General features: G+C 41.6%; 1 protein-coding gene across 1 annotated transcript in view; it reads right to left on the reverse strand.

Moving 5' to 3' along the window:
• Positions 1-13661, reverse strand: part of FSHR (follicle stimulating hormone receptor) — a 130752-nt gene that overhangs the window by 11826 nt on the left and 105265 nt on the right. Inside the window, exons 7-9 of the mRNA XM_075925453.2 lie at positions 7558-7626; positions 7376-7450; positions 1967-2152 (exon numbers count right to left, since the gene is read on the reverse strand). Of these exons, the coding sequence (XP_075781568.2) occupies positions 1967-2152; positions 7376-7450; positions 7558-7626 (330 nt within the window). The remainder of the gene's footprint in view (positions 1-1966; positions 2153-7375; positions 7451-7557; positions 7627-13661) is intronic.

The raw sequence follows: 13661 nt of genomic DNA on the forward strand, positions 1-13661 counted from the left end.
CCAACAGCTCAGGTGTACCCCAGGCAGGATCACATTTACAGTGGAAAACTAGCTTGGTGAGTGGGGAAGATGCTGTGTGAACTGTCCATGCCATAAGTCGGGCTGGTGACAGACTTGCTGGAGTGCTGGGCAAGATGCAGGGGGGCTTAGCTTTTGCCCTCCTGAAAGACGTGAGTTCTTGAGCAGAAGGGGTGGGGTTACGGTACCAGGACAACACCGAGTTAGTCTATCCTAGGGGAATTTTCCAAAGGAAATCCCTGGCAAGTTCACTAGGGCGGGACACCCCCTTTCACCTATCAAAACAGTCACATTGACAAGTGGGTTACTGATAAGCAGGCCATAATGAGGATGTCTGAAGTCTGATGTTGGAAGTAACGGGCATAGGTTCACAGTGAATGAAATCAGGTTGATGCAATGTCAGCATAGACCCTGCATTGCTTATGTCAATGGTTACTGGCTTTCAGGAGCCATCCCATAATGCTTCACACTACCAATAGAAACTGGTACAAGAGTTCCTAATGAGAACATGCACGGGTGTCACAAAGAGCCAACTGTGCACATGCACAAGTGATTTCATAACTGTGATGGATGTATGCCAGCATAATTTAGGACCGTGGTCCCCAACACGGTGCCCGCGGGCGACATGTGCCCGCCAGGTGCTCGGGGCTGGCCTGGCACCGGGCACATGGCGGGGGGAGCGCTGGCCCCGGGTGCACGGCGCTGGGCGGGGGGAGCGCCGGCCCCAGGTGCGCGGCGCTGGGCGGGGGGAGCGCTGGCCCCGGGCGCGCGGCGCTGGGCGGGGGGAGTGCCAGCCCTGGGCGCGCGGCGCAGGGCGGGGGGAGCGCCGGCCCTGGGCGCGCAGCGCATGGTGGGGGGAGCGCTGGCCCCAGGCACGCGGTGCTGGCGGGGGGAGCGCCGGCCCCGGGCGCGCGGCGCTTGGCAGGGGGAGTGCCGGCCCCGGGCATGCGGCTATGGGGGGGCCACCCCCAGGCATGCGGCTATGGGGGGGCCGCCCCCGGGGTGCAAGTGTCCTCGCCCCTGGCGCCCGACGGGCGAACGGCCACGCCCCCTGGTGCCCGACAACCTCGAAAGGTTGGGGACCACTGATTTAGGCTGACATCATTTTGGAGTGTCCTGGAGCTATGCTGGGCAATGAATAATGATTTCAGCCAGATTTTGACCTTATTTTCATAGCCTCAACCATTAGACTCACATTCTTAAAACAGAAATCACTGTAGGCTCTGAAGTGATATTTATTATTAAGGAAAATTAAATGTTTTTCTCTGCCTAGTAAAATTAGTATCAAGATAAATTATAAAATTAAAAATTAGTTTAGTACTCCAAGGGCTTTGCATTTTTTGTTTTCTTTCTCTGAAGCACTAAATATAGGCCATTTCTGAACACGGGATGCTGGACAGCTAGAATAATCTGGATTTTTCTGACATGGTAATTCCTATGTTTTTAAGGATGTCCAACAAAACAAGAGTTTACAAAAATCTCAAAAGTTTTCATGGAACACCATCTACTGCTTTATCAGTTATAGAAACTGAGGGGTTTATGGATTAAACCAATTAATGTGCAGAACTGTAATAATACTTGATGACATGAAAATACTTAAATGAGAACCCTTAAATGGGGAATGGGATGAAAAGCAAGCTGCATCCTGGAGCGCACGGCTGCTACCCCCCTGTCCTCCCAAAATTCTGCCCTTGCCTACAAGGGCTTCAGTGTTGCTCCAGAAGGGTCCACCTCAGGTTCAATGGACTTTGCTGACTGAATGGAATGGTAATGGAGGTATAGCCATATAGACCAGAAAACGATAGCCCCTAATATGCATTTTGCTCTCAGTATACAGAAATGTATATATGCTATAAATCCTCCATATCCATCTTTATTCTATTTTCCCTGGATTAAGTTTAATTATTTGATTAACTGTCAGAAATGGAAAGAAAATTAAATTACTCACATTTGTCTTTTCCAATTGGCAAATGCACAGCAATGGCTAGGATAGGTGAGGTTTGCCTCAATCAGGGCAATAAATTTCTCTAAGGCAGGCAGCTTTTTTAAATTGTAGGTAGATCGTGCTCTTAGCTTCTTAATATTTTCTAATCCAGAGGTGGGCAGGAAACTGATTCTTGTCCTTGAAATATCCCTTTAAGAAGACATAAAATATTGTTTGCAAAAAAGTAAATTAATAACCCTCTCCTTCCACCTATTTAGAATCATTTTTTGGCTTCTTCACATTATAAGAGAAAGCACACAGAGAACAGGATCAGGGATGAAGTTGCACTTTTTCATTTCATACATCTGACATCTGCTTTGGAAAGATTCTAAAACTCATTAATGTAGAACAAAATAAGAGAAGAGTTGGACAGGTATAGCCATCAAAGACAATCATAGCAGGTCTTAGACAGGAGGAAAGCATACTCAACAAATAGGATTAATTTCCTTGAGATGTTGGCAATAAAAGTAAACATGTATGAAATGGAAAACCATATAACTGGGCTTCAAAAAGGCTTGAAACACAAAACTGCTTAAAAAAAGAAAGAAAGAAAGAAGCAGCTTATAACATTAGCAAGCAACCTATTAATGGTGAAATTTTAGACTGAGTAAAAAATTGCATTAGTAACCAAAGCATATAGATACAAATCACGTGGCAGGAAAATGCCCACAAGAGAAGATCAGCAATGGATGTTCAGCCCAATCTTTTAAAAACTATACATCAATTAAAGGAGGAGGAAACAAACACAAAATTATGGCTGTTTGTAGATGATGAAAAAATGGTTGAGTGGATCAGTACCAAAGAAAAAACGAGAGACTGTGTTTAAAGTGGGAGACCTGGGCAGATGTTAATTGAAGTCTACAGTTGAAAGTATTACAGATTTATTAAAAAAAAAAGACAAGTGATCTACATTCTGAGATAGCAATAAAAAAATCTTGTACATAACAACAACCATTAGCTCTTTGTGAGGCAGGGTTTAGGAAAACTGAAATGCACCAAATAGTGAGGAAGATTATTATGACACTATACAATGGGCTAGTGAAGTCACACCTGAATTTTTAATATGGCCTATCCTGGACATCTTATTATGGGAAGGAAAGCAAGGAACTGGAACAAAATGCAGAAAGCAGCAGATAGGATGATAGAAATTCACAGGGAGGGTAACAGCTGTGTGGAAAGATTGGGAAAATGAAGTTTGTGTTCATTAAAAAACAGATTAAAAAGGGATAAGCTTCAAATTGCTAGAAGTGAAAAACAACAAAACATTTCCAGAGTGTAACTGGCTCAAAAAGGAAACAGAGCAGAGACTGAATCTAAGAAGAAAGCGAGTATTACAGAAGGTACAGATAAATGTATTTGTGTGGAAGGCAATTACTTTGTGAAATGGAATATCAAAGGCAGCAATGGAGGCTTCAACTATGAAGTAATTAAAAAAGAACAAGACAGGTAATGAGAGTTAAATATCCTGTGATGCAAACACAAAATCCTTCCTCCTGTGACTCATCAACCTGGTATCAAAAAAGGAAGCTTCGCTGTTAATGCAATGTGGATATGGGGAAGGCGGTAGACGAGATGTACCTTGACTTTAACAAAACTTTTGATACAGTCTCTCACAGTATTCTTGCCAGAAAATTGAGGAAGTACGGATTGGATAAATGGACTGTAAGGCGGATAGAAAGCTAGCTAGATTGTCCGGCTCAACTGATACTGATCAATGGCTCGATGCCTGGTCAACAGCTGGTATCTAGCTGAGTACCCCAAGGGTTTGTTCTATGGCCAGTTTTGTTTAACATCTTTATTAATGACCTGGATGAGGGGATGGATTTCACCCTCAGCAACTTCGCAGATGACACCTCTGGGGAGAGGTATATATGTTGGAGGGCAGGGTTAGTGTCCAGAGTGACCTAGACAAATTGGAGGATTGCGCCAAAAGAAATCTGATGAGGTTCACCAAGGACAAGTGTAGAGTCCTGCACTTGGGATGGAAGAATCCCAAGCATTGTTATGGGCTGGGAACTGACAGGCTAAACAGAAGTTTGGAAGAAAAGGTCCTGGGGATTATAGTGGATGAGAAGATGCATATGAGTAAACACTGTGCCCATGTAGCTGAGAATGTTAATGGTATATTAGGGTGCAGTAGGAGGAGCATTGCCAGCAGATCTAGAGAAGTGATTATTTCTCTTTATTTGGCACTGTTGAGGCCACATCTGGAGTACTGCATCCAATTCTGGGCTCCTCATTACAGGAAGGATGTGGATGAATTGGAGAAATTCCAGTGGATGGCAAAAAAATGATTAGGGGGCTGGAGCACATGATTTACAATGAGGGACTGAGGTATTTGGGCTTATTTAGTCTACAGAAGAGAAGAATGAGGGGGGATCTGATAACAGCCTTTAACTACCTGAAAGGGCGTTCCAAAGAGGATGGAGAGAGGCTGTTCTCAACAGTGAGAGATAACAGAATGAGGAGCAATGTTCTCAAGTTACAGTGGGGGAGGTCAAGGTTGGATATTAGAAAAAACTATTTTACTAGGAGGGCAGTGAAGGACTGGAATGTGTTACATAGGGAGGTGATAGAATCTCCATCCCTAGAGGTTTTTAAGTCTCAGTTTGACAATGCGCTGGCTGGGATGATTTAGTTGGGATTGGTCCTGCTTTGGGCAGGCGATTGGACTTGATGACCTCCTGAGGTCTCTTCAAACCCTATGATTCTATGATTCTAAATGACTGATCGTTAATGCTAGAAACATTCAAATTGAAAATAAAGTGCACATTTTTAACAGTAAGGATGTTTATCCACTGGATCTTACGTAAAGAGGTGGTGGATTCTCTATCACGTGAAATCTTTAAGTCTTTTTAAAAGATGTAACTCTAATGCAGTTTTTCTCAAAATGGTCCATGGATCCACTCAGAGGAAGCTTCTACCAGGATGCTCTGGTGTGTTTACTCAGCAGCTCTACACCCTGTGGCTCACATTGGCTGCAATTTAATGTTTGCAGCCAGTGTAAGCCTCGGAAAGCAGCAGGACCCAGGCCGCTGCTTCCTGCGGCTCCCGTTGGCTGCAAATGGTGAACCACTGTCACTGAGAGCCGTTATGCTCTATGGCTGTGGAGCTGGTAATAAACAAACTGGAGTGGTCCGGCAGCAGTTTTCTCAGAGTGGGTCTGCGGAGCACTTTGAGAAACACTCCTCTTATGCTACCACATTATGGGCTTATTGCTGGAATTACTGGATGAAATTCTATAATCTGTGTTACACGGGAGTTCAGATTAGAGGATCACAATGGATTAGAGGATCCCTTCTGATTTTAACGTCTATGACTCTATGAACCTGTTATATTAGTTCAATATTTTGAGATGCAGGATACAAGGAGATGCTTATTGCCAAATGGATGCTGGTTCAGGAAGAACAAGAGGTAAAATAATTAGATGTACTATCTAATAAAATATTGCAGTCTGCACCACAAATTTGATATAAGCAATTCTGTTTTTCCCAGCATAGATGTTATTAAAGGTCAATCATTTCCATAATTATAAGCACTTTTCTGGTGTACACTACAATGACAGATGACAGGAAGAGCTTTCTTTTGTGATCTCAATCGGGATAAAAAGGCAATTTACCATATAACCGTGGATATAGTAGTAATAGTACAGAATAATTCCTATACAAATAATTCAGTGTTTGAATATGAACTATCAAATACATTTGAACTATAGTTAAATCAATTTGATAAATCATCAGAATACAATTGTATTGGCTCCAGCTTGCACAGGTAATACATTCAATTTTCACCACTGGAAACTATGCTTTTCCCACAAAAGAAACAGCATTTGTGTTGGTGCTAAGAAATGCCTCAGTAAGCAGTTTATCCAAAGGTGAAAGGCATATATAGGGACTTGTAGCTATCCAGTGTTGAAAAAATATGGAGGAAAAAATATGGAGGAACTCCTCAGGTCTGCATTGAGCATCCCAGAATGGGGGGAAGGCATGGGAAGCACAGATATAAGCCTCATAGAGGGGTTTCTATCAGATCCTGGAGTTAAACGTTCTATTTTCCTTTCTCATTTTTTATGTTGTCTAGCCAAAAATTTTTCTGCCACTTAAGTAGTAAAATTCCTCTCCACACCCCCCCAGTTCTACTAAGGGCAGCTGTTGCTAATATGACCTGAAGGAGGACACAAGGAACACTACCACTCACAATTGCAGCCGCTCCTCACTTTCACTCATTTGAGTAACTCATGTCTCTTTCCTGTCAGCATGAGGCATGCTGAGTTAAGCACTGAGGGAAGAGAGATAGATGCATAGAGCGGCTAGTGCTGAAAATGAAATAATGCATCTTCTGTTGCTGCTCACATGAAATTATGAACAGAAGCATGAGCAACTGCTCACACTGTCACGTAAGTCTCAGATCTATGCTAAAACTAGGCCTGAGACAACGTTACCAACTGCCATCTGTTTCCCAGTGTCCACAATTAATTTATAGATCAATTTATAGATCAATTTATAATATGAAGTGTTACAATGTGGAATAAGAACAGGTGAACATAGGGCACGTCTACACTAAAGGGGAAGGTCGACTTAAAGTACGCAACTCCAGCTATGTTAATTACATAAGTGGAGTCGATGTATCTTCAATCACCATCGATGCAGTGGGAGGTTGATGGGAGTAAATTGATGGGAGATTGATGGAAAGCCCATTGGCTTTTCTTACTCCTCGTGAGGAGCAGTACTACAAACTCCGATTGGGCTCCCTCTCAGTTTGAATTAGCAAGTTTTCACTAGACCCGCTAAACTGAACCAGGAAGATCGACTGCGGCAGCGTCAATCTTCAGCATAGTGTAGACATGCCCATAGTGTTTTTGGAGGATAGTGAAATTGTGCAAGGTGCAGGGTATGATTTGCAGCATTACAGCTAGGCTTCAAAGTTGCAAGGACCGATTCTCAGCTGGTTCAAGCTGTCCTAGCTCCATTGAAGTTAATGGAGTAGGACAATGTTCATTAGCTGAGGAGCTCCCCAGGATTGGATCAGGACAATAAAATAGGAAAATAAGCAGTGTTTCCTTTTGCATAAAATGCATTACAGCCACTTTCTAACAGACCTTAATGAAATGTGGAGATCAACATTAAACAAAACCCTGGATTCAATTCTCTTAAACTTTGTTGAGGAGTATGAAACCTGAACCTGACCCATATCTGCAAATCTGAATCTGGATTCAGACCCACAGTTGACATTTGGAAATAAACCTCCAAACCTGATCTCTCCTGATATGAATATTAGACATTCAGATCTGCAACCAGATTTGAATTTTGTGTCTAGAACCCATCTCTAATAGAAAGTTAATAATGAGGAAAAGAACATATGACTGTTACTTACAGTACAACTGGACCATTGGCTCCTTGAAAAACCTCATTAGGTAATTTTTCTAGATTGTGATTATCACTAAGATTTCTGTAAAACATAAACATAATCCTAAGACAATCAGGGATAATACCTCTGCTACAGTTACTAATTCCCAGTAATTGTTGTGCTGAGTACCAAATAATAAGTATAGTTACAGCTCATCCAAGAAGGTTCCATTAAATGCATAGTTCTGAATTTCCCGAATTCCATTTTTATTGAGCCATCTGAAACAAAGAAACACATTTTAAAATACTGATTACAAAAAATTATGCTTGTGCACATTAAGTAAGATGTGCACATTAAGTAAGCCGGCAGCGGAGCAGTCCAGGCGCCCTGGGCTGCCTCGCTGCCCCCCCCCCCCGCGGCTTTGCTCTGTGAGCCCTTCCGCGGCTTTGCGCTGCGTCTTCCTGGTCTGCAGACCTGGGAGACGCAGAGAAAGCCCCAGATACACGGGCGGCAGGACCGTGAGGTCCCGCAGTCCGTGTACTCTGGGGCAGCCCCGTTCGTAACTGCGGATCCGACGTAAGTCGGATCCGCGTAAGTCAGGGACTGCCTGTATCACAAAATCCCAGCCACTGTTATTGGGGATAAATTGTATTAAATTTCTTGGTCCAGGTTCTGCTTTCACTTAAAACCAGAGTATCTGTATTGAAATTAAAGGTGGTCACCCAGATTTACATGAGAGCTAGTGAGATCACAATGTTTCTGACAGTTAGCATTAATGATATACAAACTGCATTTGCAAAGTGTTGTGCAAATTGTGGACTAACTGCAGAGATGAGTAAAATGCAACAGGAAAGACTCCAAAGAAATGGAAGGGGAAGAGCAGGAGCTTCACTGAAAGCACTTACTAGCCTCCATAAAGTGACCTAGTGCTGTAGGATTGGGTTTCAGAAGCTTAGGCTTTTGAGAAATAGCTGTGGATGAAAGAGGGGACTCCTAGGAGCCAGCAGACTCTCTAGCACCTCCTCTAACTTATCATGAAAAGTGCTGCTGGGACCAGCAATAACTTCCCATCTGTGCCCTCTCTCTCTCTCTCTTTCTCTCTGTGAGCTGAGAGCACTGGCAGAGCAGTGAGACTGGCTGTACATCAAGACAGTCTGAGGGTGCTGGGTGGAAAGAGTGCAGAATATGCCAAGATAGCTGCTGAGTTTCTATTGCATCTGCTGCCTTCACCAACTGCATTCCCTGTTTGCATCATAGTCCCCCTACTGTCTCGTGTTTTCCCCTCTGAGGGAAGAATCAGGGTTCCATAAATTCATGGAGTTCTCTGCTGAGTTTTAACTGTGGTGTTTAACAAATTAATGTTTAATGTCCTTATCCCACAATCCCGCTGTGATTCTAAAAATTGACATTGGTCAGTTATACTGATCATTTCTATAACAGAGTTTTTCATCTTCTTCATGGTTACTCTGTATCACTTACCCCCACAGGCACTGAATGACAGGCCTGAATGATGGAATGAAACAAACAATTTAATTCAACTGTCAGACAACCTACACATTTTACTTCTCATTCACAGTGAAAACATATAAGCTTCCCACTAATCGAAGGTTCAGGATGGTGGATTTAGGTCAACATGAAAATCAATAATGGGCCTGGCTGAAAGGATTACTCTTTTGATCAGGAATGACAGATGTACATGGTCCAATGTCCACAATGTATGTCAGATCAGTCTATGGAAACTCTCTCCCATCCCATCCACTTACTGGCACTATTAGAAATGAATGAGCCAACACATAAAAGCAAGACAATCCAATTCAGTTCATACCAGCTGGCACGTTTATTATATTACATCATTCATATTAGTTAGCATCTGCCACGCTGTTTTTTTAAAAATAATAATAATATTGGCACTCATTGTCTTCTATCATTGCTAACATGCTAAGTACCACCGGGCTGAGTGTGGAGCACATAGTGACAGCTACTGCTGCCATACCACCTGACTATGCATGGCAATGACCTGGCAGAAAAATACACCCACCACTTTCAAGGAAAAAGAAAGTTTGCCTTTGAGCTAAACGCTGGAGTCCTCAGTCACTTTTTACTCACATAGCCAACTTCCCTTTGGCCCAAATTCTTTTCTTAAACCAGCACATATCTTGATTGGCTTCAGATTAAATGGAAGTCTTGTTTAAGTAAGACGAGTAAAAATGACTTGAGAGCTATGGAATTTAGCCTCTTGTATTTATGTTTGATCACTGTATTGGTACATTTACAAAATAAGGATGAAATTCATTCCTGTCCAGAAGGTCAACACAAAACCTATAGCACCATTTAAGTTTCATTTATATTTAATTTTAAAGGTTAAGGTGGAACTTACACCTTGCATTGGGATGAATTTTAATCTTTTATATATTTTTAGGAATTAACTGAATCTATATAAAAATTCAGTTTGCCCTCCCCCAAAGCCTTGTGATACTATCTTCAGATGTGGTTTGTCTTTCTGGTCTAAAAACACTATTAACTTCTAAGAAGAAATTCTGGCACAATGAAATCAATAATGTTTAGTGGGTATTTAAAAGGATCTGACTGAGAAAGCTGTTGAAGCATAAAATTGACTGGAGAGAGAGTTGTGTGAGAGTGGAAGTGACTTACATTATACCTTGCCTTTTTAAAAACATCTCTTTAAGAATATAGTTTTTGGGAGGGGGGTTATTTGTGAAGCAGTCTAGCACTTTAATCTAAGTTGGCTAAAGTGTGCAGCAGCGATCAGCTATGCCTGCCAAGGTAGGAATATGGAAGCTAAATAACATCATGGTGCTGGGGCTTTACATGATGTGGGATCTATTATTTTACATAATAAACTTAGTTCCATGGGTTACTATTTCTGACAGTAAAATTTCACAATAGTGAAAAGAACATTAGAGTTATGTGGGAATGGAGGCAAATTTGGGTTTAAAATGAGATATTTCCTTTCTATGGAGAGATATGTAGTATTGAGAGAAATGCCCAAAACTGAATAAACTAGATACTGTACTTCATTCTTGGAAGAAATTAGTTCTACTTTGTGGATAAAAGTAGGGTAGCTGCAATGAAGTCAAATATGTGTAAAAACAGCTTTGTCCTATTTTTCTCAGGCCCATCCACTAAATTATCTGGGGATAAAATTCACCCATGTGGAAGACTACTACAGAACTATGCACAATTTTAGGGGATGTTGATATCAATATTTAGTTTGTGGCAAGCTGTAATGTAATCTATCTTGTTCTAGCCTGTCACTCAGGATCACTGTCTGTGTGGATTCTCCTGCCTTGCAATAATAATTTTATAGTGCACTTTTATCTATTCCCATTTCAAAGCAGAAAGATCAAATGCACTACGGCTCTTTTAGTGCCCTGTAGTAAAGTCCACATGGACAATCAGGCTACGTCTACACTGCACAGTTATTTTGGAATAAGCTATTCTGGAATAGTTATTTCGAAATAGCTTATTTTGAAACCCTCAAAATTACTTGGAGGCAGGCTTCCCTATTGCAGACATGCTATCTTGATGTAGGGCCCCAGGAGGAATAACTTAGAATGGCCCTGGTGAGGGGCTATTTTGAAATAGCAGAAGTGGATCATCTACACACACCTTATTTCGAAATAGTTATTTCGGAATAGGCATTATTCTTCATAGAATGAGGTTTATAGAAGTTGGAATAAGCCATCCAATATTAATAATTCTGAAATAATGGAATTGCTGTGTAGACACTCGCCTAGTTATTTTGGAATAACATTCATTATTCTCATATAACTTTGCTGTGTAAACACACCCTCAGTGTACAGAATGGTAGATTTACATCCCAGTTTTCTGCATCTAAGTATTTGTGTAGACAGTCTGAACTACATCAGCCTTTCATCCTCAAATCATCCCATCCAGCAGCATGAGACCACCTTCCCTATCACATCTTCATTCTATGGGTCACAGTCCAAAAAACCCCCCAAAAAAGTCTGAGATTCACTGGTCTAGTTAATTGAGATTAGTTACTCCACAATTCTAATCCTAGATGTGTCATTGGTTCACTGAGTAGTCTTGGATAAGTTACCTAACCTTTGTGTCTATTTTCTTTCTATAAAGATAATGGGCTGGATTCTCAGCTTCATCCATATATTTATATACATAATCATAAGCTTTCATGGGCAAAAGCAGATGAGCAGAGTACAGAAAAAAGGAGAAACCTCACATTTTAAAACAGAAAAAGAAGGCGGGAGGGGAACTACTTGTCAACTATAGTGCCAGTGCTAATGAGGCTAATCAAGTGGGTTGGAAGTGTCCCATACTTAGCTTTTGATGTCAATTGGGTGTTGAATATAATGGCCCATCCAGTTCATATCTTTTTTTCAGGCCATGAGACATTGTGTCAAATTTGCATAGGAAGGCCAGTTTTGCAGTTTCTCTTCGTAGTTGGTTTTTGAAATTCCTTTGAAGAAGAATGGCTACTTTTCAATCCATTAATGAGGGCTCACACTACAATGTGTTTCTACAGGTTTTTGTGTATTATCATGTCTGATTTCGGATTTGTATCCATTTATCTTTTGCCGTAGGGCAGGGCGACTCAACTTTGGAAGCTTCGGGGGCCACAATGATACTCACAGCACATGTCAAGGGCTGCAACTTAAGTGTGGTTGCATATACATATAAATATATATGCAAATATATGCAAATAGCTTCTTTCACACTGACAGGCAAGAATATAAAGATTAAGGCAAGACTACACAACACATAGGCCCCATTTACATCAGTTCTGAGGATATTAATAAAATGCAATATTTACCCAATTTCCACCTATATAGCAGCACTTTTAATTAACAATGACACTGCAGGAATTTAACTATTAAAATGTTGATCAATAAAACACCATTATATTTACTACTTTTTTGTGTGGAAGGCCACTTGTTGAATAGCCCTACTGTAGAGATTGCCTAGTTTGGCCAATATACATGACAAAGGGGCATTGCTAGCACTTGATGGCACATATCACATAAGAGGATGTGCAGTTGTATGAGTCCTTGATGTTGTCATTTATGTGGTTAGGTCCTGTGATGGTGTCACTTGGATAGCTGTGTGGACAGAGTTGGCAATAGGGTTTATTGCAGGAATAGGTTCCTGAGTGAGTATGATAGAGGTGTGATGTGTGGTTGCTGGAAATAATTTGCTTCATGTTAGGGGGTTGTCTGTAGGTGAGGACTGGCCTGTCTCCCAAGGCTCATGAGAGTAAGGGATTATTTTCCAGGATATGTTGTAGATTGTTAATGATGTGCTAAAGGGGTTCAAGCTAGTGGCTTTGGGTGATGACTAGTGGTGGTCTCTTATTTTCTTTGTTGAGTCTGTCTAGAAGAAGCAGATTCCTGGGTACTCATCTAGCTCTGTCAATCTGTTTCTTCACTTCCTCAGGTGGGTTTTTAAGTTTTAAGAATGCCTGATAAAGATCCTGCAGGTGGGATTGTAGCAAATACGGTTGTATCTTAGGGTGTGGCTGTAAACAAATGATCATGTGATGTATCCTGAATGGAAGCTAGAGGCATGTAGGTAAGTATAATGGTCGGTAGGTTTCCAGTATAGGATGGTGGCAATTTGGCCATAATTTAATTGTTCTGTAGTGTCAAGGAAATAGATCTCTTATGTCGAGTGGTCCAGGCTAAGGTTGATCGTGGGGTGTTTATTGAAATCCAGGTTTGTCATCATCTCTGTGGCTTCTGGTAATATAGAATGAATCAAAGCTATCCAACTTAGGAAGGGTCTTAGATGTCAGCAATTCACTACATAGTTCATTGCCTGACTGTCTTCTCCACATTTGCATACTGGACTGTCCTTCACTTTCTATGGATGTAGTTGGTGAGGGGGAATAGAGGACCTGGATGTGATTCTCTGATTCTGGGTCTAGTTCTATGGCAACCCCAACTCTCATGTAGTTCAGTGCAGCATGAGGTCTACTCTAAAGTTGGCTGGCTCTGACCCCATGGGCCCATTACACCAGCACAGAATAAATGCAGTGCAACAGCACTCAGGTCTCACTCCTCCCCGTAATGATCACTATACTATGGGATGAATGGTGCAAAAGCTTCAGGGTCATCATGGTACTACTACAGGTGTTGGGAATTATGTGCTAAGGAGATAAGGAGTTTTCTGATCCCTTTATGTTGCTAGGATGGCATAAAGAAATCAGATGAGAAGAAAGAATCTGGCTCCACAGTAATTAGTTATCTCATCTCTTAGGGGTTTGTAGAAACTCAGAGGATGTTGTTTGTATGTGGCGTCCAACCAGTTCTGAAGC

This window comes from Pelodiscus sinensis, chromosome 3 (assembly GCF_052426305.1).
Source record: "Pelodiscus sinensis isolate ZL-2025 chromosome 3, ASM5242630v1, whole genome shotgun sequence".
Lineage (NCBI taxonomy): Eukaryota > Metazoa > Chordata > Testudines > Trionychidae > Pelodiscus > Pelodiscus sinensis.